At 47.2% G+C, this 19,987-nt stretch overlaps 1 protein-coding gene across 4 annotated transcripts in view; it reads right to left on the reverse strand.

Annotated features, from left to right (window-relative positions):
• The window catches only part of LOC139281255 (dual specificity mitogen-activated protein kinase kinase 6-like), a 125,930-nt gene that overhangs the window by 27,591 nt on the left and 78,352 nt on the right, over positions 1 to 19,987 (reverse strand). For all 4 annotated transcript variants that reach the window (XM_070901327.1, XM_070901326.1, XM_070901328.1 and 1 more), the window contains exon 4: positions 12,450 to 12,563. In XM_070901327.1, the coding sequence (XP_070757428.1) occupies positions 12,450 to 12,563 (114 nt within the window). The remainder of the gene's footprint in view (positions 1 to 12,449; positions 12,564 to 19,987) is intronic.

The following is a 19,987-nucleotide window of genomic DNA, read 5'->3' on the forward strand; positions in this document are numbered from 1 at the left end:
GCATTGTATATAAGCCGGCCCCCCTAAGGCCTGTTCCTCACTCTGGAGTGTATTATTAAAGACTGAGGTCACTGTTACTTTAACCTCCCTGTGTTAGGAACACAATAACTGGCGACGAGAATACAAATCTAATGCAAAGATGCAGAAAACTGTGGACATCCTGGAGAAGTTCTTGGAGGGTGAGGACTGGAAATCCTATGTCAAACGGCTAAACCAGTACTTTGTAGCCAACGAGCTGGATGGAGAAGGAAGCGTTGCAAAAAGGAGAGCGGTCCTCCTCACAGTGTGCGGCGCACCGACCTACAGCCTCATGAAGAATCTTCTGGGTCCGGTGAAACCCACAGATAAGTCGTATGAGGAGCTGTGTACACTGGTTCGGGCACATCTTAACCCGAGGGAGAGCGTACTGATGGCGAGGTATCGGTTCTACACGTGCCAGCGATCTGAAGGTCGGGAAGTGGCGAGCTACGTCGCTGAGCTAAGGCGACTTGCAGGACAATGAGAGTTTGATGGCTACCTGGAGCAAATGCTCAGAAACTTTTTTGTACTGGGCATTGGCCACGAGACCATCCTGCAAAAACGTTTGACTGTGGAGACACCGACCCTCAGTAAGGCCACTGCGATAGCATAGGCGTTTATTTCCACCAGATTTAACACCAAACAAATCTCTCAGCACACAAGTGCTAGCATAGTTCATAAATTATCTGGAGCTGTGTTTGCGAGCAGAAATGTACAGGGCAGAAACCACGAGTCTGCAACTGCCAGCAGGCTTCAGGTGACCCAGATGACTCAGAGTCCACAACAAAGGATGAATGCAAGGCAATTCACACCTTGTTGGCGCTGTGGAGACTTCCATTCAGCCTATTCATGCCACTTCAAAGGGTATGTGTGCAAGAGCTGTGGAACAATGGGGCATCTCCAACGAGCTTGCAAACGAACTGCAAGCTCTGCAAAAACCTGCTAACCACCACGTGGCAGAGGAAGATTGGTCCATGGTGGATCAAAGCAATTTAGAGCCTCAGAGAGGAGGCAGATGCTGAAGTACACGGGGTGCACACATTTGAGACGAAATGTCCACTTATAATGCTAAACGTAAAATTGAATGGCTTACCCGTAGCCATGGAAGTGGACACTGGCGCTAGCCAATCCATCATGAGTAAAAAGATGTTTGCGAGACTGTGGTGCAACAAGGCATTCAGACCAGCCCCGAGCCCCATCCACACGAAACTGAGAATGTACACCAAAGAGCTTATCACTGTCCAGGGCAGCGGCATGGTCAAGGTCACCGACGAGAGCACTGTGCACGAACTGCCACTCTGGATTGTCCCAGGCGATGGCCCCACATTGCTTGGAAGGAGCTGGCTGGGCAAAATCCTCTGGAATTGGGATGACATCCGAACGCTATCATGTACCCAGGTTCTTAACAAATTTCCTTCCCTTTTTGAGCCGGGCATTGGAAACTTTTCCGAGGCAAAGGTGCGGATCCACTTGGTCCCAGAGGCACGACCCATTCACCACAAGGCGCAAGCGGTACCTCACATGATGAGGGAGAGAGTGGAAATCGAGCTGGACAGGCTGCAATGTGAGGACATCATCTCCCCAGTGGAGTTCAGTGAGCCCGATTGTTCCAGCACTCAAAAGTGATGGCACGGTCAGGATTTGCGGCGATTATAAAGTAACTATTAATCGTTTCTCGCTACAGGACCAATACCCGCTACCCAAGGCAGACGACCTGTTTGCAACGCTGGCAGGAGGCAAGATGTTCACCAAGCTCGACCTGACTTCGGCCTACATGACGCAGGAGCTGGAGGAATCTTTGAAGGACCTCACCTGCATCAACACGCACAAGGGACTGTTCATCTACAACAGATGCCAGTTTGGAATTCGGTCGGCTGCAGCGATCTTCCAGAGAAACATGGAGAGCCTACTCAAGTCGGTACCACACACGGTGGTCTTTCAGGACGACATATTGGTCATGGGTCGGGACACCGCCGAGCACCTACAAAACCTGGAGGAGGTCCTCCAGTGACTGGATCGTGTAGGGCTGAGGCTGAAGAGGTCAAAATGCGTCTTCGTGGCAACAGAAGTGGAGTTTTTGGGGAGAAAGATCGCGGTGGACGGCATTCGGCCCACAGACGCCAAGACAGAGGCTATCGGGAACGCGCCCAGGCAACAGAACGTCACGGAGCTGCGGTCGTTCCTGGGACTCCTCAACTATTTTGGTAACTTCCTACCGGGGTTAAGCACCCTCTTAGAGCCCCTACATGTGTTATTGTTAAAGGTGAGAACTGGGTATGGGGAAAAAAACCAAGTAATTGCTTTTGAGAAAGCCAGAAACATTTTATGCTCCAACAAGCTGCTTGTATTATATAACCCGTGTAAAAGACTTGTGCTAGCATGTGACGCGTCGTCGTACGGAGTCGGGTATGTATTACAACAAGCTAACCTTGCTGTGAAGTTGCAACCTGTCGCCTATGCTTCCAGGAGCTTGTCTAAGGCAGAGAGGGCTTACAGCATGATTGAGAAAGAGGCATTAGCGTGTGTGTTCGGGGTAAAGAAAATGCATCAGTACCTATTTGGCTTCAAATTTGAGCTGGAAACCGATCACAAGCCCCTCATATCCCTGTTCGCTGAAAACAAGGGGATAAATACTAATGCCTCAGCCTGCATACACTCGCACTATCAGCATATAACTATAACATCCGCCACAGGCCAGGCACCGAGAACTGTGCGGATGCTCTCAGTCGGCTACCATTGCCCACCACGGGGGTGGAAATGGCGCAGCCTGCAAACTTGTTGATGGTCATGGAAGCGTTTGAAAATGATAAATCACCTGTCACAGCCCGCCAGATTAGGACTTGGACCAGCCAAGATTCTCTGCTGTCCCTCGTAAAAAAAAACCTCTGTACTGCATGGGAGCTGGGCCAGCATCCATGCCGAAATGCAAAAGCTAATCAAGCCGTTCAAGCGGCGAAAGGACGAGCTGTTCATTCAGGCAGACTGTCTGTCGTGTGGTAACTGCGTAGTGCTACCAAAAAAGGGCAGGGAGACGTTCATCTCGGATCTCCACAGCACACACCTGGTATAGTAATGATGAAAGCGACAGCCAGATCCCACGCGTGGTGGCCCAGTATCGACTCTGACTTAGAGTCCGGTGTATGGCAATGTAGCATCTGTGCTCAGTTGAGCAATGCGCCCAGAGAGGCACCACTAAGTTTGTGGTCCTGGCCCTCCAGACCATGGTCGAGGATCCATGTCGATTATGTGGGCCCATTTCTCGGTAAAATGTTCCTGGTGGAGGATGCTTTTTCAAAATGGATTGAATGTGAAATAATGTCGGGAAGCACCACCACCGCCACCATTGAAAGCATGAGGGCCATGTTTGCCACCCACAGCCTGCCTAACATACTGGTCAGTGACAACAGGCCATGTTTCACCAGTGCCAAATTTAAAGAATTCATGACCCGCAATGGGATCAAACATGTCACCTCGGCCCTGTTTAAACCAGCCTCCAATAGGCAGGCAGAGCAGGCAGTACAAACAATCAAACAGAGCCTCAAACGAGTCACAGAAGGCTCACTCCAAACCCACCTGTACCGAGTACCGCTCAGCTACTGCACGAGATCCCACTCGCTTACAGGGGTGCCCCAAGCTGAGCTACTCATGAAAAGGACACTTAAAACCAGACTCTCGCTGGTTCACCCCAACCTGCATGATCAGGTAGAGAGCAGGCAGCAGCAACAAAATGTAAACGATGGTCCCGCACTGTGTCACGGGAAAGTGATCTGAATGACCCTGTGTATGTGCTAAACTATGGACATGGTCCTAAGTGGATTGCGGGCACGGCGATAGCTAAAGAAGGGAGTAGGGTGTTTGTAGTCAAACTAGACAATGGACAAATTTGCAGAAAGCACCTGGACCAAACGAGGCTGCAGTTCACAGACTGCCCTGAACAACCCACAGCAGACACCACCTTTTGAGAGCCCACAACACACACCCAAAGGATCAACGACACCACGCCGGACCAGGAAATCAAACCCAACACGCCCAACAAGGCCAGGTTCACCTCACAGCCCTGCAGGGCCAACAACATGCCAGCCCAGCGAGGGCACAGCCAACACACCAGAACAGACATTTGTACCGAGGCGGTCCACCAAGGAAAGAAAGGCTCCCGACCGCCTCACCTTGTAAATAATTTTCACTTTGACTTTGAGGGGGTGCGGGGCGGGGGGGAAGGGAAAAGAGTGATGTTGTGTATCTGTAAAGCATGCATTCCCATGTTCCGCCACCAGGGAGGTCATCCCCTGAAGTCCCAAGGGATCCCTGCATCCCTTGGGTGCACTGTATATAAGCCGGCCCCTAAGGCCTGTTCCTCACTCTGGAGAGTCTTATTAAAGACTGAGGTCACTGTTTCTTTAACCTCCCTGTATGCAGCCTCATCTGTATTAGGAACACAATAATTATCACACTGCTGTGTGGGACCTTGCATAGTGCAAATTGGCTGTTGAGTTTCCTACATAACACTTCAAAAGTACTTAATTGACTGGAGGTTGTGAAAGGTGCTATATAAATGCAAGTGTTTCTTTTTTCCACCGTACTTCTCTAGCTGAAAATCAAGGTAGGCAAATCACACAGTGGGGGTGTACTGATCGTTTCTCATCTGCAACAATGAATCCATGCAGCTGGACTCTAAAGGTACAAGTTGCACCTCAGAAAAGCACTCAAAGTATAAATGGGCAAACCTTCGTGTACCCACATGACATGTCCAGGGTACCCAAAACATCTACGCATGATGGTGCCTTGCCCATCATGGGTCTGTAAACTGCAAATGTCCAATTACAGATCCAAGCAGGCTTAGAGGCCGTGACATGGTGGTCTGATTTAGCTCCAAGACTGGAGTGAGTCACGTTTGGCCGTGTGTGTCCAAATTGAGCTGTCTTCCAATAGCATTTGCCAGTTCTGAGTACTTCCCCACAGTGCAGAGAAACACAACGAACAGTCGGTGCCAGACTCCCAGGTACCTCCAGCACAGAGGTGCCAGAGTTGCCCAGGCCACAAGTGTACACAGCTTTCCGTTACTGCCTGAAAAAGCTTCCTGCGACAGAGTTCAGGAACAAAGAAGCAGCCGAAAGGCTCGGCTTACTGCCAACTCGCAACAAGAGCAAGTCAGTAGAACACAAGAACAGAAGAAATAGGAGCAGGAGTAGGCCAATTGGCCCCTCGAGCCTGCTCCGCCATTCAATAAGATCATGGCTGATCTGATCTTGGCCTCAACTCCACTTCCCCGCCCGCTCCGACTAGATAGGCTTACCATATTCAAAACTCACTGGTGGGGAAGTGAAATCATAGTGTGATTGAAAACCAAAATGCTGGGGTTATCCCTGAAATGCCGACAAGAAAAACCACGAATCAGGGTTAACCCGCCCTCTCCTATCCAGGGCTGTTAGCAAAGGATGAAGGCTAATCTGCTATGGTGAATTTTTAACAAGAATAAAACAAAACACAAATACCATCTGAAACCGGTTGATATAATGACTCAAATGAGATAAAACACTAAACCTGGCACGGCATTATACACCTCGCCTAGTTGCGCCAACAACACCCTGCGGTGCCCTGAAACAGAAAGGGTGGCGGCCCAATGCTGGCAAGAAGCTAATGAGGGCCACGACAACCCGTTAATCTTCTAACTCAACGTTCCAGCAATTATTAAAAACAATTCATCATAGTCTGGGAGCTGTAAAGCTTGTCCGGTACCATGCAAACACAGTACAATGGGAAGACAGGGAACACAAATTAACTGGAGAGCAACGAAGCGGAGCAAATCCAGCTGGTTTTTCCAACCTCCATTTTCCCAGCAGTTACTTGGAACGGCGTAGTGTCTGCTTCATAAAACTGGAGAACAGAAAGAATGAATGAATTATTTATGCCTTCTATGTTTATTGCAACATTGTTAGGTGATTGCTGGGAATTAGAAATGCAACGATTGAATTAGTGCATCACTCACCCCTGCTTGGCCACCTTGGTTGGAGAGTCCAGAAGCAGGGGTCACAGTCCCAGGATAAGGGGTCGGCCATTTGGGACTGAGATGAGGAGAAACTTCCTTCACTAAGAGGTTGGTGAATCTTTGGAATTCTCCACCCGAGGGCTGTGGATGCTCAGTTGTTGAGTATATTCAAGGCAGAGATCGATAGATTTTTGAATTATTAAGGGAATCGAGGGATTATGGGGATAATGCAGAAAAGTGTTAAGGTCGAAGGTCAGCCATGATCTTATTGAATGGCACAGCAGGCTCGAGGGGTCGAATGGCCTACTCCTGCTCCTAATTCTTATGTTCTTATTATGAGAGAGTAGGGGCAATTTCTGTGAATTTGACTTAAAGCTACACGCGCCCACAAATGTAATTGTTTTTACTTGTTTGCAAACCTCGGCCTGTGCTGAGTGTAGTGGATCTCAGGCAAGCCAGCAGTGGTTGGGGTGCTGCAATTGGTCTTAGTGCCTCCAGGGTCAGGAAAGGAGAAAGAAAGGTTTCCTTCAATCTCCGACGACTCTCTGCTCAAAATAGTGTGCACACACACATTTTATTTATTTATTTATTTTTAAACGCAGTAAAATAGAAATTCTCCTTTCACGATATGTACTCTGTATTACCTCAAAAGTAAAGATTCAGTCACACAATACAATATGCAACAGTTTCTGTGCGGTGTGTTATTCCCTGTCCTGCAACAAATGTGGAGTCGCAAATCTGTGATGTTAAACTCAATGGCTTTTGCAGAAAAGAAGGAACTCCAATGTGGTGCAGAAACATCATGGAATCTTACTGAAGGAGGCCATTCGGCCCATCGTACCTGTGTCGCTCTTTCAAAGAGCTGATCCAATTTGTGCCCGTTCTTTCCCCCAAGCCCTGTAACTTTCTTCTCCATTTTCAAGTATTTATCCATTTCCCCTTTTGAAAGTTACTAGTGAATCAGCCTCCACCAGCCTTTCAGACAATGCATTCCAGATCATAAACAACTCGCTGCGTAAAGAAAATTCTCATCTCCTTCTGCCCCCGAGCAACTTAATTATATTTGTGCGTGGTGTAATAAAATATAGTTGGTAACAGTACCTGCATTACAATGTGTCTGGTAACAAACATTACACATTAGCCAAGTGAAAGAACCGTGGATTTTGCAGCATTCTGCAGACTGAAGGTGCACTATTAATGAAAAAAAAACACGGACCAATTTTTTTCTCTCGATTTTTTCTTGTTGCCATTTTTTTCTTCTTCCCGCGCTTCTGGTCACCGGTCAGTGAGCGCCCACGCATGCGCAGTACACCCAGGGCTGAATCAGATATTTTCAGATAGGAGGCACAATGGAAGGAGGAGATGGGAGCAGGCAGAGAGCAAAAAAATTCAGTAATGTGGCAAACGAGGCCCATAATTATCACAACTGTGGAGAGGAGATGGGTGGGATTTAAATAGGAGGGGTGCAAGTGAACCCCTCCCAGCAGTTCTTGGGCATCTCTGGACCAGTACTTCTGAAGAGGTGTCTTTTGTGGACGACATCAGAAGGACCCACATCAAGTGCCGCAAGAGGTTCAATAACCATTGCAGGGTCATCAGAGTAAGTAATATTTTTATTGATGCAATCTTTCATTACACATGTTGGTATAGGTAGGCTAAGTGTTGCACCTTATTTGCCATGAATGATCGTTACACATTAAGACTGCTTTAAGATCTTAAACGATGTCTCTGCACTTTGATGTCTTCCTCATGAACCACGTGCCACTTCAAGGGCCGTTAAATAGAGGACTGTATTAAATGCACACAGTATGGTATAAGTGCTTTGATGGCTATCTGTGTGTGCCCTCTGGTAATCATTCCCATTGTCATCTTTGCAAGGAAAGATGTCCCACAACTGCCGGGTGCAGCAACAGACAGGCGACTGTCCACCCAGAACCATGCCTCCGACAGACCTGGAGGAAAGAGGTGGTAGGTCTGCTCAATGCAAATTGAAATGAATTCATGGATGTTTTAAAATATATTATTGCTCACACAATGCAAGAGAGAGAAGGAAAAAGGAGAGAGAAGGGAAGGAAGGAAAGCATTTATATAGTGCCTTGCAAAACCACCAAATGTCTCAATGCATTTTACAGCCAAATGAAGTACTTTTGTAAGGTAGTCACTGTTGTAATGTAGGAAACATAGCCAATTTGCACACAGCAAGCTCCCACAAACAAAAATGTGATAATGACCAGATAATCTGTTGTGTTACGGTGATTGAGGGATAAATATTGGTCAGGACACCGGAGATAACTCCCCTGCTCTTCTTCAAAAAATAGTGCCATGGGATCTTTTACATTCACTTGAGAACGCAGACGGGACCTCGGTTTAATGCCTCATCCGAAAGACGGCACCTCCGACAGTGCAGCGCTCCCTCAGCACTGCACTGGAGTGTCAGCCTAGATTTTGTGTGCTCAAGTCCCTGGAGGCACAACCTTCTGACTCAGAGGCGAGAATGCTACCCGCTGAGCCACAGCTGACACTAAGCACTTGTTGCAACCTAGGTCCCATCCTGTGTCCTTAGCGTCTCATTACTGCATTACTGGTTGTGAGATTCCACGCTCCTTGCAAGGAACTCTATTTCTACACCACTAGATGGCAGCCAGAATTATTAAATAAATTGGCAGAGACTACCAGAAAAGCAAAACTCCGTACAGTGCAGAACTTCAAACGCATGCAGCGTTTCTGCAATACCAGGAAAGAGTTCAGAATATAGAGGAAACGGGGAAAACAAAACAAAAAGTATGAAGTAAGAAATGGTGATTGAGAGATCAGAAAAAAAGAGAGAACTTAAAATGGGAACAAACGATGACCGCAGACAGCATGGCAAGAGACAGTAAAGGAAAATTGATTAAAAATAATGTGAAAACTTGGATTTGAAAGACAAATGAATGAACGGAGATACAGTAGCACCTCAATTATCCATCATAATGGAGAAGGTTCCCCCGAACAATGAGAAGCAAGAGTCTTCTATATTTAATCTGACAGTGAGGTTTTAAGCTTTTGATTAGTCTATTTAGATTACCTTATGCCATATTTCAGTTTTATAAATGCTAAATCAAAAACTCAGACCGTGAAAGCAATGTCCCCTCTAGTTTTTTTGGGGCCGCGCGGTCCATTCAGAACTCCACGCATGCGTGGTTCTTCCATTGAAAAGCCGGAGAGCTGGCTGTACAGGACCTCCAGAGCGCAGACTCCGACAAAACTTCTTGCAGAGAATCGATAGTGCGGAAAACCTGAGTGCCGGTAAACAAAATTCCAGTGCAAGTAGAATCATTGAAGAATCACAGAATGGTTGCAGCATAGGATGCAGCCATTCGGCCCGTTCCAGGTCTCTGAAAGAGCACCTCAGCTAGTCCCACTTCCCCAGTCTTTTCAGGAACTTACCAATTCCCTTTTGAAAGCAGCGATTGAATCTGCCTCCACCACCCTCTCAGGCAGTGCTCCAGATCCTAACCACTCACTTTGGAAAAAATTTCTCTCTTATGTCGCCTTTGGTTCTTTTGCCAATCACCTTAAATCTGTGCCCTCTGGTTCTCGACCCTGCTGCCAATGGGGACAGTTTCTCTATCTACTCTGTCCAGAGCCCTCATGATTTTTAACACCTCTATCAAATCTCCTCTCACTCTTCTCTGCTCTAAGGAGACTCCCCTCCCCACCCGCCAGCTTCTCCGGTCTATCCACGTAACTGAAGTCCCTCAACCCTGGAAATCATTCTCGTAAATCTTTTCTGCATGCTCTCTAAGGCCTTCACATCCTTTCTAAAGTGCAGTGCACTCCAGTTGAGGTCGAATCAGTGTTTTATACAGGTTCATCATAACTTCCTTGGTTTTATACCCTATGGGCCCCAAGTTTCCACATGATAAAAAACGGGCGCCCCTCCGAGCTGGGCGCCCGTTTTTCGCGCCTAAAACGGCGCCGGAAAAAAAACGAGCGATTCTGGAGCGCTTTTCAGCTCCTTGTCTGCTTGGCGCGGCGCCCAGGGGGGCGGAGCCTACACTCGCGCCGATTTTGTACGTGGGAGGGGGCGGGTACTATTTAAATTAGTTTTTTTCCTGCCGGCAACGCTGCACGTGCGCGTTGGAGCGTTCGCGCATGCTCAGTGTGAAAAAAAACATTGGCACTCGGCCATTTTTGTAGTTCTTTGTAGCCGTTTAGTTTTTTAACATTTTTTAATAAAAGTACATTGCCATCAGCACAGAGGCTTCTTGTAGCAGTGAGAAGGGTGCAGAAAGCCTCAGAATGTTGAGGCAGCCGTTTCCCGACGACCTCCGCCTTTTGCCGTCGGGAAATGGCTCCTCAATTTCTGAGGCTTCCTGCAGCCTTCTCTCTTTCCCGCCAGCCGTCTGGAACGGCTCCATTCCCTTCCCCCACCCCCCCCCCGCGTTCGGTCGGCTCCCTCCCTCCCCCCACGTTCGGTCGGCTCCCTTCCCTCCCCCCCCCCCCCCCCCCCCCACGTTCGGTCGGCTCCCTTCCCTCCCCCCCCCCCCGCCCGCGCTCGCGCTCGGTCGGCTCCCTCCCCCCCCCCCGCCCGCGTTCGGTCGGCTCCCTCCCTCCCCCCGCGTTCGGTCGGCTCCCTTCCCCCCCCCCCGCCCGCGTTCGGTCGGCTCCCTTCACCCCCCCCGCGTTCGGTCGGCTCCCTCCCCCCCCCCCGCCCGCGTTCGGTCGGCTCCCTCCCCCCCCCCCCCGCCCGCGTTCGGTCGGCTCCCTCCCCCCCCCCGCCCGCGTTCGGTCGGCTCCCTCCCCCCCGCCGCCCGCGTTCGGTCGGCTCCCTCCCCCCCCGCCGCCCGCGTTCGGTCGGCTCCCTCCCCCCCCCCGCCCGCGTTCGGTCGGCTCCCTCCCCCCCCCCGCCCGCGTTCGGTCGGCTCCCTCCCCCCCCCCGCCCGCGTTCGGTCGGCTCCCTCCCCCCCCCCGCCCGCGTTCGGTCGGCTCCCTCCCCCCCCCGCCCGCGTTCGGTCGGCTCCCTCCCCCCCCCCGCGTTCGGTCGGCTCCCTCCCCCCCCCCCGCCCGCGTTCGGTCGGCTCCCTCCCCCCCCCCGCCCGCGTTCGGTCGGCTCCCTCCCCCCCCCCCGCCCGCGTTCGGTCGGCTCCCTCCCCCCCCCCGCCCGCGTTCGGTCGGCTCCCTCCCCCCCCCCGCCCGCGTTCGGTCGGCTCCCTCCCCCCCCCCGCCCGCGTTCGGTCGGCTCCCTCCCCCCCCCGGCCCGCGTTCGGTCGGCTCCCTCCCCCCCCCCGCCCGCGTTCGGTCGGCTCCCTCTCCCCCCCCCCCCGCCCGCGTTCGGTCGGCTCCCTCCCCCCCCCCCCGCCCGCGTTCGGTCGGCTCCCCCCCCCCCCCGCCCGCGTTCATCGGCTCCCTTCCCTCCCCCGCGTTCATCGGCTCCCTTCCCTTCCTCCCACCCCGGCCCACGTTCGGTCGGCTCCCTCGTTTTGTGAGGCTTGCTGCACCATTCTTCCTGGCTGAAGCACTTTCACACAGGTAGGAGGATGGTTTATTTAATCTTTTCTTTGCTTATAAATGTTTATTCAGGTTGGATTTATTTGTATAATATTTGTATAAGTATAAATAAGGATTGATTGTAGAATTTAATGAGTTCCCTTCCCCCCCCACCTACCTCGTTCTGGACGCCTGATTTGTAACCTGCGCCTGATTTTTTTGTGTGTAGAACAGGTTTTTTGAGTTCTACAAAAATCTTCACTTGCTCCATTCTACTTTAGTTTAGAGTACATTTTCACTGTGGAAACTTTCAAATCAGGCGTCAGTGGCCGGACACACCCCCTTTTGAAGAAAAAATTCTGTTCCAAAGTAGAACTGTTCTACCTGACTAGAACTGCAGAAAAAAAAAATGTGGAGAATTGCGAATTCTAAGATAGTCCGATCTCCACCAGTTGCTCCTAAAAATCAGGCGCAAATCATGTGGAAACTTGGGCCCCATGAGTCACTTCACTCTCAAGTTGTGCAAAATGCAGAATCAGCTATTTAGGTTCGGAGCAGAACAAGAATACAAATGGGAAATACAAGACATGAATTAAATATTGGGTCAAAGAAAGGAAAATAAAGTTTAAAAAAAAATTCTACTCCACTTCAACATAATCAAAGAACAGGAATAGACCATTCAGCCCCTCAAGTCTGATCAACCATTCAATTAGATCATGGCTGATCCGTACCTCAACTCCACTTACCTGTCTTTGCTCCAGATCACTTGATACCCTTAGACAACAAAAATCTATCGACCTCAGACTCGAAAATTTCAAACTGCATTTTGGGGGAAGAGAGTTCAAGATTTCCATTTCTCTGTGTGAGAAAAAGTGCTTCCTGATTCCACTCCCGAAGGGCCTGGCTTTCATTTTAAGATTATGTCCTAAAGTTTCATTATGTACCTAAATTCAGCAAAGAGGTTCGAGGCCAGTACCTTCACAGCCATTATGGTTCCGCTGGGTGTGTGCCGCACTCTCTCCACCACTCCATACGCTCCTCGGCCCAGTTCATTGATGGGCACTAAGTCATCAGCTTCCACCACAAAATTCTGCAATTAAACCACACGGGTAAAAATCAATTCACGGTCTGCATAAAAAGCATTAGAAAGAGCCAAGGGACACAAATCTCAATCTGCTGCGTGATGCAACTTATTAGTGCTTCGGCATAGATGGCGCTTTAGGACTCAAGCCCAAAAGTGACTTGTTTCATCAGGGGGTGGCACTGAACAAATGAACTGAAAGATCTGGAGAGAAATTCATCCCTGCAGGTAGCAGGACAGATACATAAAAAGGTAATTAAGGCAGCATACGGGATTACTTTCCTTTATTAGCTGAGGCATAGAATATAAGAGCAGGGAGGTTATGCTTGAACAGTATAAAACATTACTTAGGCCACAGCTGGAGTACTGCATGCAGTCCTGGTCATCGCATTACAGGAAAGATGTGATTGCACGGTGAGAGGGTACAGAGGAGATTTCCGAGGATGTTGCCAGGACTGGAGAATTTTAGCTTTATGAGGAAAGAAGGGATAGGCTGGGGTTGTTTTCTTTGGAACGAAGGAGGCTAAGGGGAGGTGTATAAAATTATGAGGAGCCCAGATAGAGTGGATGGGAAGGACCTATTTCGCTTAGCAGAGGGATCAATAATCAGGGGGCATAGATATAAAGTAATCGGTTGAAGGATTAGAGGGGAGAACTTTTTTTTCGCCCAGGAGGGTGGCGAGAGTCTGCAACTCACTGCCTGAAAGGGTGGTAGAGGCATAAACCCTCACCGCATTTAAAAAGTACTTGGATGTGCACTTGAAGTGCCGTAACCTACAGGGCTACAGACCTAGTGCTGGAAAGTGGGATTAGGCTGGATAGCTCTTGGTTGCTGGCACAGACACAATGGGCCGAATGGCCTCCTTCTGCGCCATAAATTTCTATGATTCTATCACACACCTCCTAACAGGAACTAGCAGACAAGAGAATTGGCAGGCAATTGAGAGATAGACAGGGGAGAACGTTTTATTTTTTTTTACAACCAGCCAAATAAATTTTTGGTCATTTTCTTATGTTACAATTATATATAGATAGTTAGTTTTGAATTATTAAACACTCGTTTTTCTGGTGCTTGGGCAATAAGAAAACTGGCAGCCAGCCATAATCATCAGTTGATTTTCTTAATAGTGGGCAGGGCTGTCATATTTCAGTTTGTTTCCTGATGGAAGGTGGGATTCTTCCTCCTCTTCTCATTTCATTCTGCAGGCATGACTCCCACTGAGCTTATGTCTACAGCTCATGCTCATCAGATTGCAAAAAACTGCACCGCTCTAAAACCTTATTCCTTTCACCGCAAGGCAAGGTTGCTTTTTAAAAAAAAAAATAAACTGTGCATTGTTTTACGGAGCTCCTATGCATCATTTAAGTGCCTAGTACCAGAAGTTGGAAGACTTGTAATAAATCTGCGTGTTGTAAAACCTCAGAAAATTATACATTTGTCTGCCGTGTAAGGAAGGGCTTTAATAGCTCATTTGAGGAAATTACATAATGTGCTAAAGCAGTAATCAGCTAATCAATTTGGAACAGCACATCAGAAAGGCCATAAAAAGGGTGTCAAATAACAAGCTGGCTTTAATGTAGAAACCCCCTACAAACACAGCAATTTTTGATTAAAATACTGAGGTTGCTAACATGACCTTATTTAGTGCTTTGTACAGTGCTATTTCTCACAAATTGTTGCTTGCCCCCATTTGATTTCCAGCCCCCAGATTGGTTCGGATTCTTTGCACGAAAACTTTACAAATTCATCAATAATGAGTATATAAAAAGAGAGATCAAGTTAACTGCCGATAGAACACAGGAGCTCGCAAATAGGTCAACATGCGCATTATGAGACTCAACCCTTCCCCGCCCCGTAAAACACACTGCAAAATGCCTGATCCGTCCACTGTCGTGCCCCTAGCTGTTCCTGCAAAATGTGCACAGATCGAGTAATAAAATATCAGTGAGTCGTCTGTCATTTCAAGAGAAAGCTTTTTGAATATAAGCAAAATGTCTTGTTCCTTCAAGTGGCACAGTTTGCTTTAACAAAATCAGTTCTGCAGACTCCTTACGAAGACCATTCTGACTTACATAATGGCAAACTGCCACAGTTGCCATGGTTAAATCGAATCCTTAAATCACAACTGTAATGACACAAGCTTACAGCCATAATTTGATCCCATGCCATTTTGGGATCCAACAGAACAATGTGGTAAAATTAGAATGTCACTTCATGTGCGTGAGGTTTCTGCGTCGGCATGGAGATGGTGAGGATGGTCTGCTGGGAGCCAAGCTTAGTGGCGAGTTTAACTGACTCGATCGGTCACAGTCACATCAAAAATAGAGCAACATCCAGTTCTGTTCGATGCAATAAGGCAGGACAGAGCCACAGCAAAAGTCCCTTGCTTTGGCCACACTTGCATACAAACAAGAACGACCAAGGCCATTCCTGCCCCAAGTCAAGGTTGTGCAAGACATCGGCGACCATGTGCTACGGCAATTGTTTTCACATATGTGATAAGTGCAAATAAGTTACGGAAAGTCAGTCAGTCACACACAGAGGGGACACAGAACTGAAAGCAGCTCCGCAATACAAATGACAATCATTCCACTTTTGAAAGCTGTTCTTGAATGCTTTGCGAACTGCTGGGACTAAATAACTGGAGCTGCATCTCAATGACAAACCTCAACCAACGGACTACAACCTGTTCAGTGACTACTCACTGTATGTGGAGCACATTGGAAGAAAACTCCTTTGCTGAACTGTTTGGAATATGTGGCAACATGCATCTTTAGAAAGGCACTGGGGGGGTCTAGTGTGACACTTGGTCGACCGGTTGGCGGAAAGCTCTTGGTCAGCCGCCCATTCTGACAGTACACCCCACCCCCGCCATTTTGAATCTGGCAGGCAAGCTGCAAGGCGTTAAATAGGCTTTCTGAATTGGAGGGGGGTGGGGAGTCTCAGGGCAGCCATGGCCCAGAAACAAGCCTCTTCGGTCCAATTGCCCAAGGAGCTGGTCGGAGCCGGCACCAGTCCCGATCAAAAATAGAAATCGGTGGTCTAGGACGTAAAGAGGAGCTCCGATTTCTATATTAAAAAAGGGGGCTCATCAACTGAAATGCACGGGCGCCTTGGATACCTGACGGTAGGCACCCCCCTCCCCTTTGAAAATGGATTTGGCCGATCGCCGGCGTTACCGGGGCGACGCACCCCATCTTGAGGCAGTTACCGTCCCTTGAACGCCAGGCGAAGGGAGTGAAAATTGACCCCACTGTTTTCCTGTCTGGGGAGTGAGAAGAGCAGAGAATCAATTCAGCCAAAATATGAACGAGAGGAAAATGAAAATGGTCAATCACCTCTTCAAAAATACGACATCCCTTTAAATTACAGGGGTAATGAGGGAAGCCCTGCGTTTCTGAGGTGCCATCTCTTGGGTGATGCATTGAATCCGGAGCCCTTCTGTTTGTTCCAGTGGCTCAGGTGAATGTTGAAAAAAATCCCACGGCATTCTTCGGAGAGCATGGAATTCTCTCTGGGTCCTATATAACATTCCTCCCTCAACCGAAGACACCAGAGATAGAATAGCTGTTTGTGGGAGCTCATTGGGTGAGAGATGGCCGCTGCATTCACTTACACACCACAGTCCCTACATGTCAAGATGTAGTTCGCTGTACGTGGAGTGCTTTGGGACATTACCGGGGACATGCGGAGGGGTTATATAAACTGATTTTCTTTCTCCAACGCATGGTTACTTACAATCGCAGCAAGAACTTTACATTGCCATGATTCATTTTGGCGGGTTTGCAGGGGGATAAGAATAGATGCCCTCAAAGATTTAAGATGTCTTAATAGGTGTTAGACTAGCCATGCAGACCAGGTTCAATTCCTAGTAAGAAATCCTGGCTAGGAAGGGAGACAAGCTACACAAGAAAAAAAGCTAAGGTTTGCCAGACATTTTGTTAGTCCTCAGTCTTCTTTAAACACATTCCCATTGCACAATAGTGACAGGAGGGCTATCAACATGCCAATTATATTCTGATAAAAATATGCTTCCTTCAAACAGTTAGCTTCTGTAATTGAATATTCTGTCAACCAACAATCCAGATACAGTAAAACATCCTGGAAATAATACTGGATCGGCTTCATGTCTCCCCCATCATGATAAGCTGCTGACCCAACACCGAATCACCTCCATCTCATTTAGATGATTTATTTCAGACAGTGCGTATGTTTTTACTGGAGAAAGGACATGTTTCTTTTTGGTTAAAGAGACCATCTATCGCAGCAGTCTTTTTTGATCTAAACTACATCAAGTGATGTATGCAGTAGTTTGTCATGTCAGTTGGCGTGAATCTATTTCTGTCAGTTTAAAGTATAGTGCAGATAGTTGGCAAGGTTTTTTAAAAAGCAAACTTTCCTGTTTCCTGAACGAACTAATGATGAGGGAAGAGAGGGTCCATCATGGTTGTCTGCCAACATGCAAATGGTGTAGGGCTATCTCAGCTTCGATTCTGTTGAGCGTTGTAGAAAACTTTTTTTTTTGGAAGCATAACATTATTCAAAGAAAGATTTTCTGTTTTCCCATGAATCCAAATACAAGCATCCAAAAGGTAATGGGCTAGAAATTGCAGTCGAAGGCGTACCTCTGGAGTACACCTCCGACCTGCAAATGATTATGAAAGTACCTGCTGGTGGCCAGCCTGCGAAAGGTTGCAGTCTCGGGCCTCGAGGCGGAGGGCAGGTAATGGCCCACAGATCCCAGGGATGCAGGCGGTGCAGAAGCGTACCCGGGATCACATGGGCCCGGTCCTCCAATCATTAAGCAGAATTCCATTTCAATCATTTACGAAAGGAACCACTTAATGATATGCAATGGAATCCCAAAATTAATTATGCAATTAACAGAATTGAAATTTTACTCTATTCATTCCATTTTACTTCATTTCATCAACCTCAATAAAAATTAAGTTCGATGATTTTATATTAAAACTGTAATTTGCATAAACTCATTTAATAGTGTATGTACATAATTTAGGATATGAAAATGTTTAAGTTAAGCCTTAGATATCCCCTTACGCTGATGCAAGCAGGCCCTTCGCCTGCTTGCATCAACCGTAAGACTTGCTTGGGCAATTGCTAACCAGTCGCTGGTCAAATAGCCCAACTCGGCACCAGTGATTGCTTTTTCATGGTCCCCGCGGATGACCTGTAATGTGAACGTTGGCAAGTTCTGCAAGCACATGTGAAAATCTTGAACCTGTGGGGCATTTCAAAGGGAATATGACGCCGTACTCAGACACCGCAATATTAGGGCCATTAAGTCATAATTTTCTCTTGCTGCAAAAGGGTTTCTTTGGAAGGGTAGCTCCGACAGTCAACAAGTTTAGCAGCATAAGGTTTTCAGGTCAGTACTCCACACCGAATTGCCGAGACAGGAGCGTAAAGCCGCTATATAAAATGTAAGTTATTATTTCCATTTAATTGAAAAATAAGTATGTATTAGTTGCTGGAAAACACTCTGGTCAGTGTTTGATACTCCACTGGAGGAGAATGGTATTGTAGCACAAGATTACGGTTAATCCTGAAAGCAGATTACTGCAACTAAAGGACAATCGTTAAATCTTTTGAGTCACACTATTCTGCAATATTTCTGAAGTATAGCTTCCAGATCATTGTCGACAAGGTCCACTGACTTAGATGTGAAACCATGATGAGAAAAACCATAAATTGTAACAACTGGATTGATAGTTGAAATTCTGCCTGATTAACACTTTAAACAGAATATACAAAAAAAAGACATTACCAGTCACATTGCACAGTCAGAGTCCTAGTAACAAAATTCACATTTATAATAGCTTATTTGAATTTTACAAATAGATACTCGTTGCAGCATTGCATTATCAGGTTGTAAATATGGAACAACAATGTTTACTAAGAGTGGTAGCAGAAGTGAGAGAACCGTGAAATCAGAGAGAGCAGGAGGAGAAAAGGGGCCAAGTTACAGCTCAACAATATGGAGTCATTCTGATCAGACTACAAACCACTTGAAAGCAAAGTGGATCTTTCATAACAATCTATAGTGGAGACTCAATACTCGGAAGACTGAATTTTTAATATCTCAAATGCATTTCTGTAATTATAAATACTAATGACATAGAACAAGAATCAGCCATTCAGCCCCTCAAGCCTGTTCTGGCATTCAATTAGATCATGGCTGATCTGCATCTTATCCTCATAGGAACAAAAGAAATAGGAGCAGGAGTAGGCCATATGGCTCCTTGAGCCTGCTCCGCCATTTAATACAATCATGGTTGATCCGATCACGGACTCAGCTCCACTTCCCTGCCAGTGTTTGATACTCCCCATAACTCCTTAATCCCCATCTACCCACCTTAGTTCCTTAACCCTCAATACCCAAAACTCAACTCACTTCACCTGCCTTTAGATCCCCAATAATCAATCTTAAGAATCATAAATATAGAAAATCAATTTAATATAATTCTATAATAAAGGTTCATGGCTCTTTTCCCCTTAGGCTGCTTCCTTTGAACTTCAGCTGTTGTAACATCTGCCGTAATTGCACGTCAAGAATGAAGATAAGGAAAATGTAACTGAACAGTACATAAGGAACTTCTGGCAACATTCTTTGCGTAGCTTGCGAACCGAATGCTGGAGTGCCTCAGAAATAGAAAACCACAGCAACAGGGAGCAGTCAAGTGCCCGTGCCCCAGAGTTTGGTCCATTACTTCCCATTGGCAAGTGTTTGAGACTTCCTGTGGTGTGACTGTGCACTGGGTCCAACCCGACTGCTGCGGAGATGCCAATATTTGCAGTGGTTTGGGGAGGTGTAGAAACACTTCCTTTAGCATTTGACAATCTTGCTACAGTTCACAGAAACATTTAAAAAAAAACAACCTGTTCCCTTCACTTCGAGTGTTGGTTGTAGAGGTATTTAATGGTTGATTTGATCTTTGTGCCTTGACTACCATGGGCTGTTTATAGTACATTCCAGTGTAAGTGGAAACTCACTCACTGGATAAGCTAAGATCAAAGAGGAAATTGGGAGAAAAATCCCAAGAGTTTTAGGAGTCAAGTATCCCGATTCCGGAATAGAGCCTCCATATGTTGAACGTTGTCGCTACATTCACACACACTGCCTCAACTATAAAAAGCCATTTGTGTTGAACATGATCTTGTGCTATAGCTAGTTGTCTAATTAGGTACACTTATGAATACTTCCTGAATAATAAATGGGAAGGAAATAATCCTGTGGGTTCAGATTCAGAAGTTTCAAATTCTATTTATATTCCGTGCTGAGAGATAGGTGGACGAGAACCCTCAAGAGAACTAAATGCATCCAAGACGGGATGTGGCTTCTGAACAGACTAATCCTCTTCTAGACGCTCCATCAGCTTTTGCATTTCCAGCGTGCTCGGGTTAAGGGAGGAAT

This window comes from Pristiophorus japonicus, chromosome 15 (genome assembly GCF_044704955.1).
Source record: "Pristiophorus japonicus isolate sPriJap1 chromosome 15, sPriJap1.hap1, whole genome shotgun sequence".
Taxonomy (NCBI): domain Eukaryota; kingdom Metazoa; phylum Chordata; class Chondrichthyes; family Pristiophoridae; genus Pristiophorus; species Pristiophorus japonicus.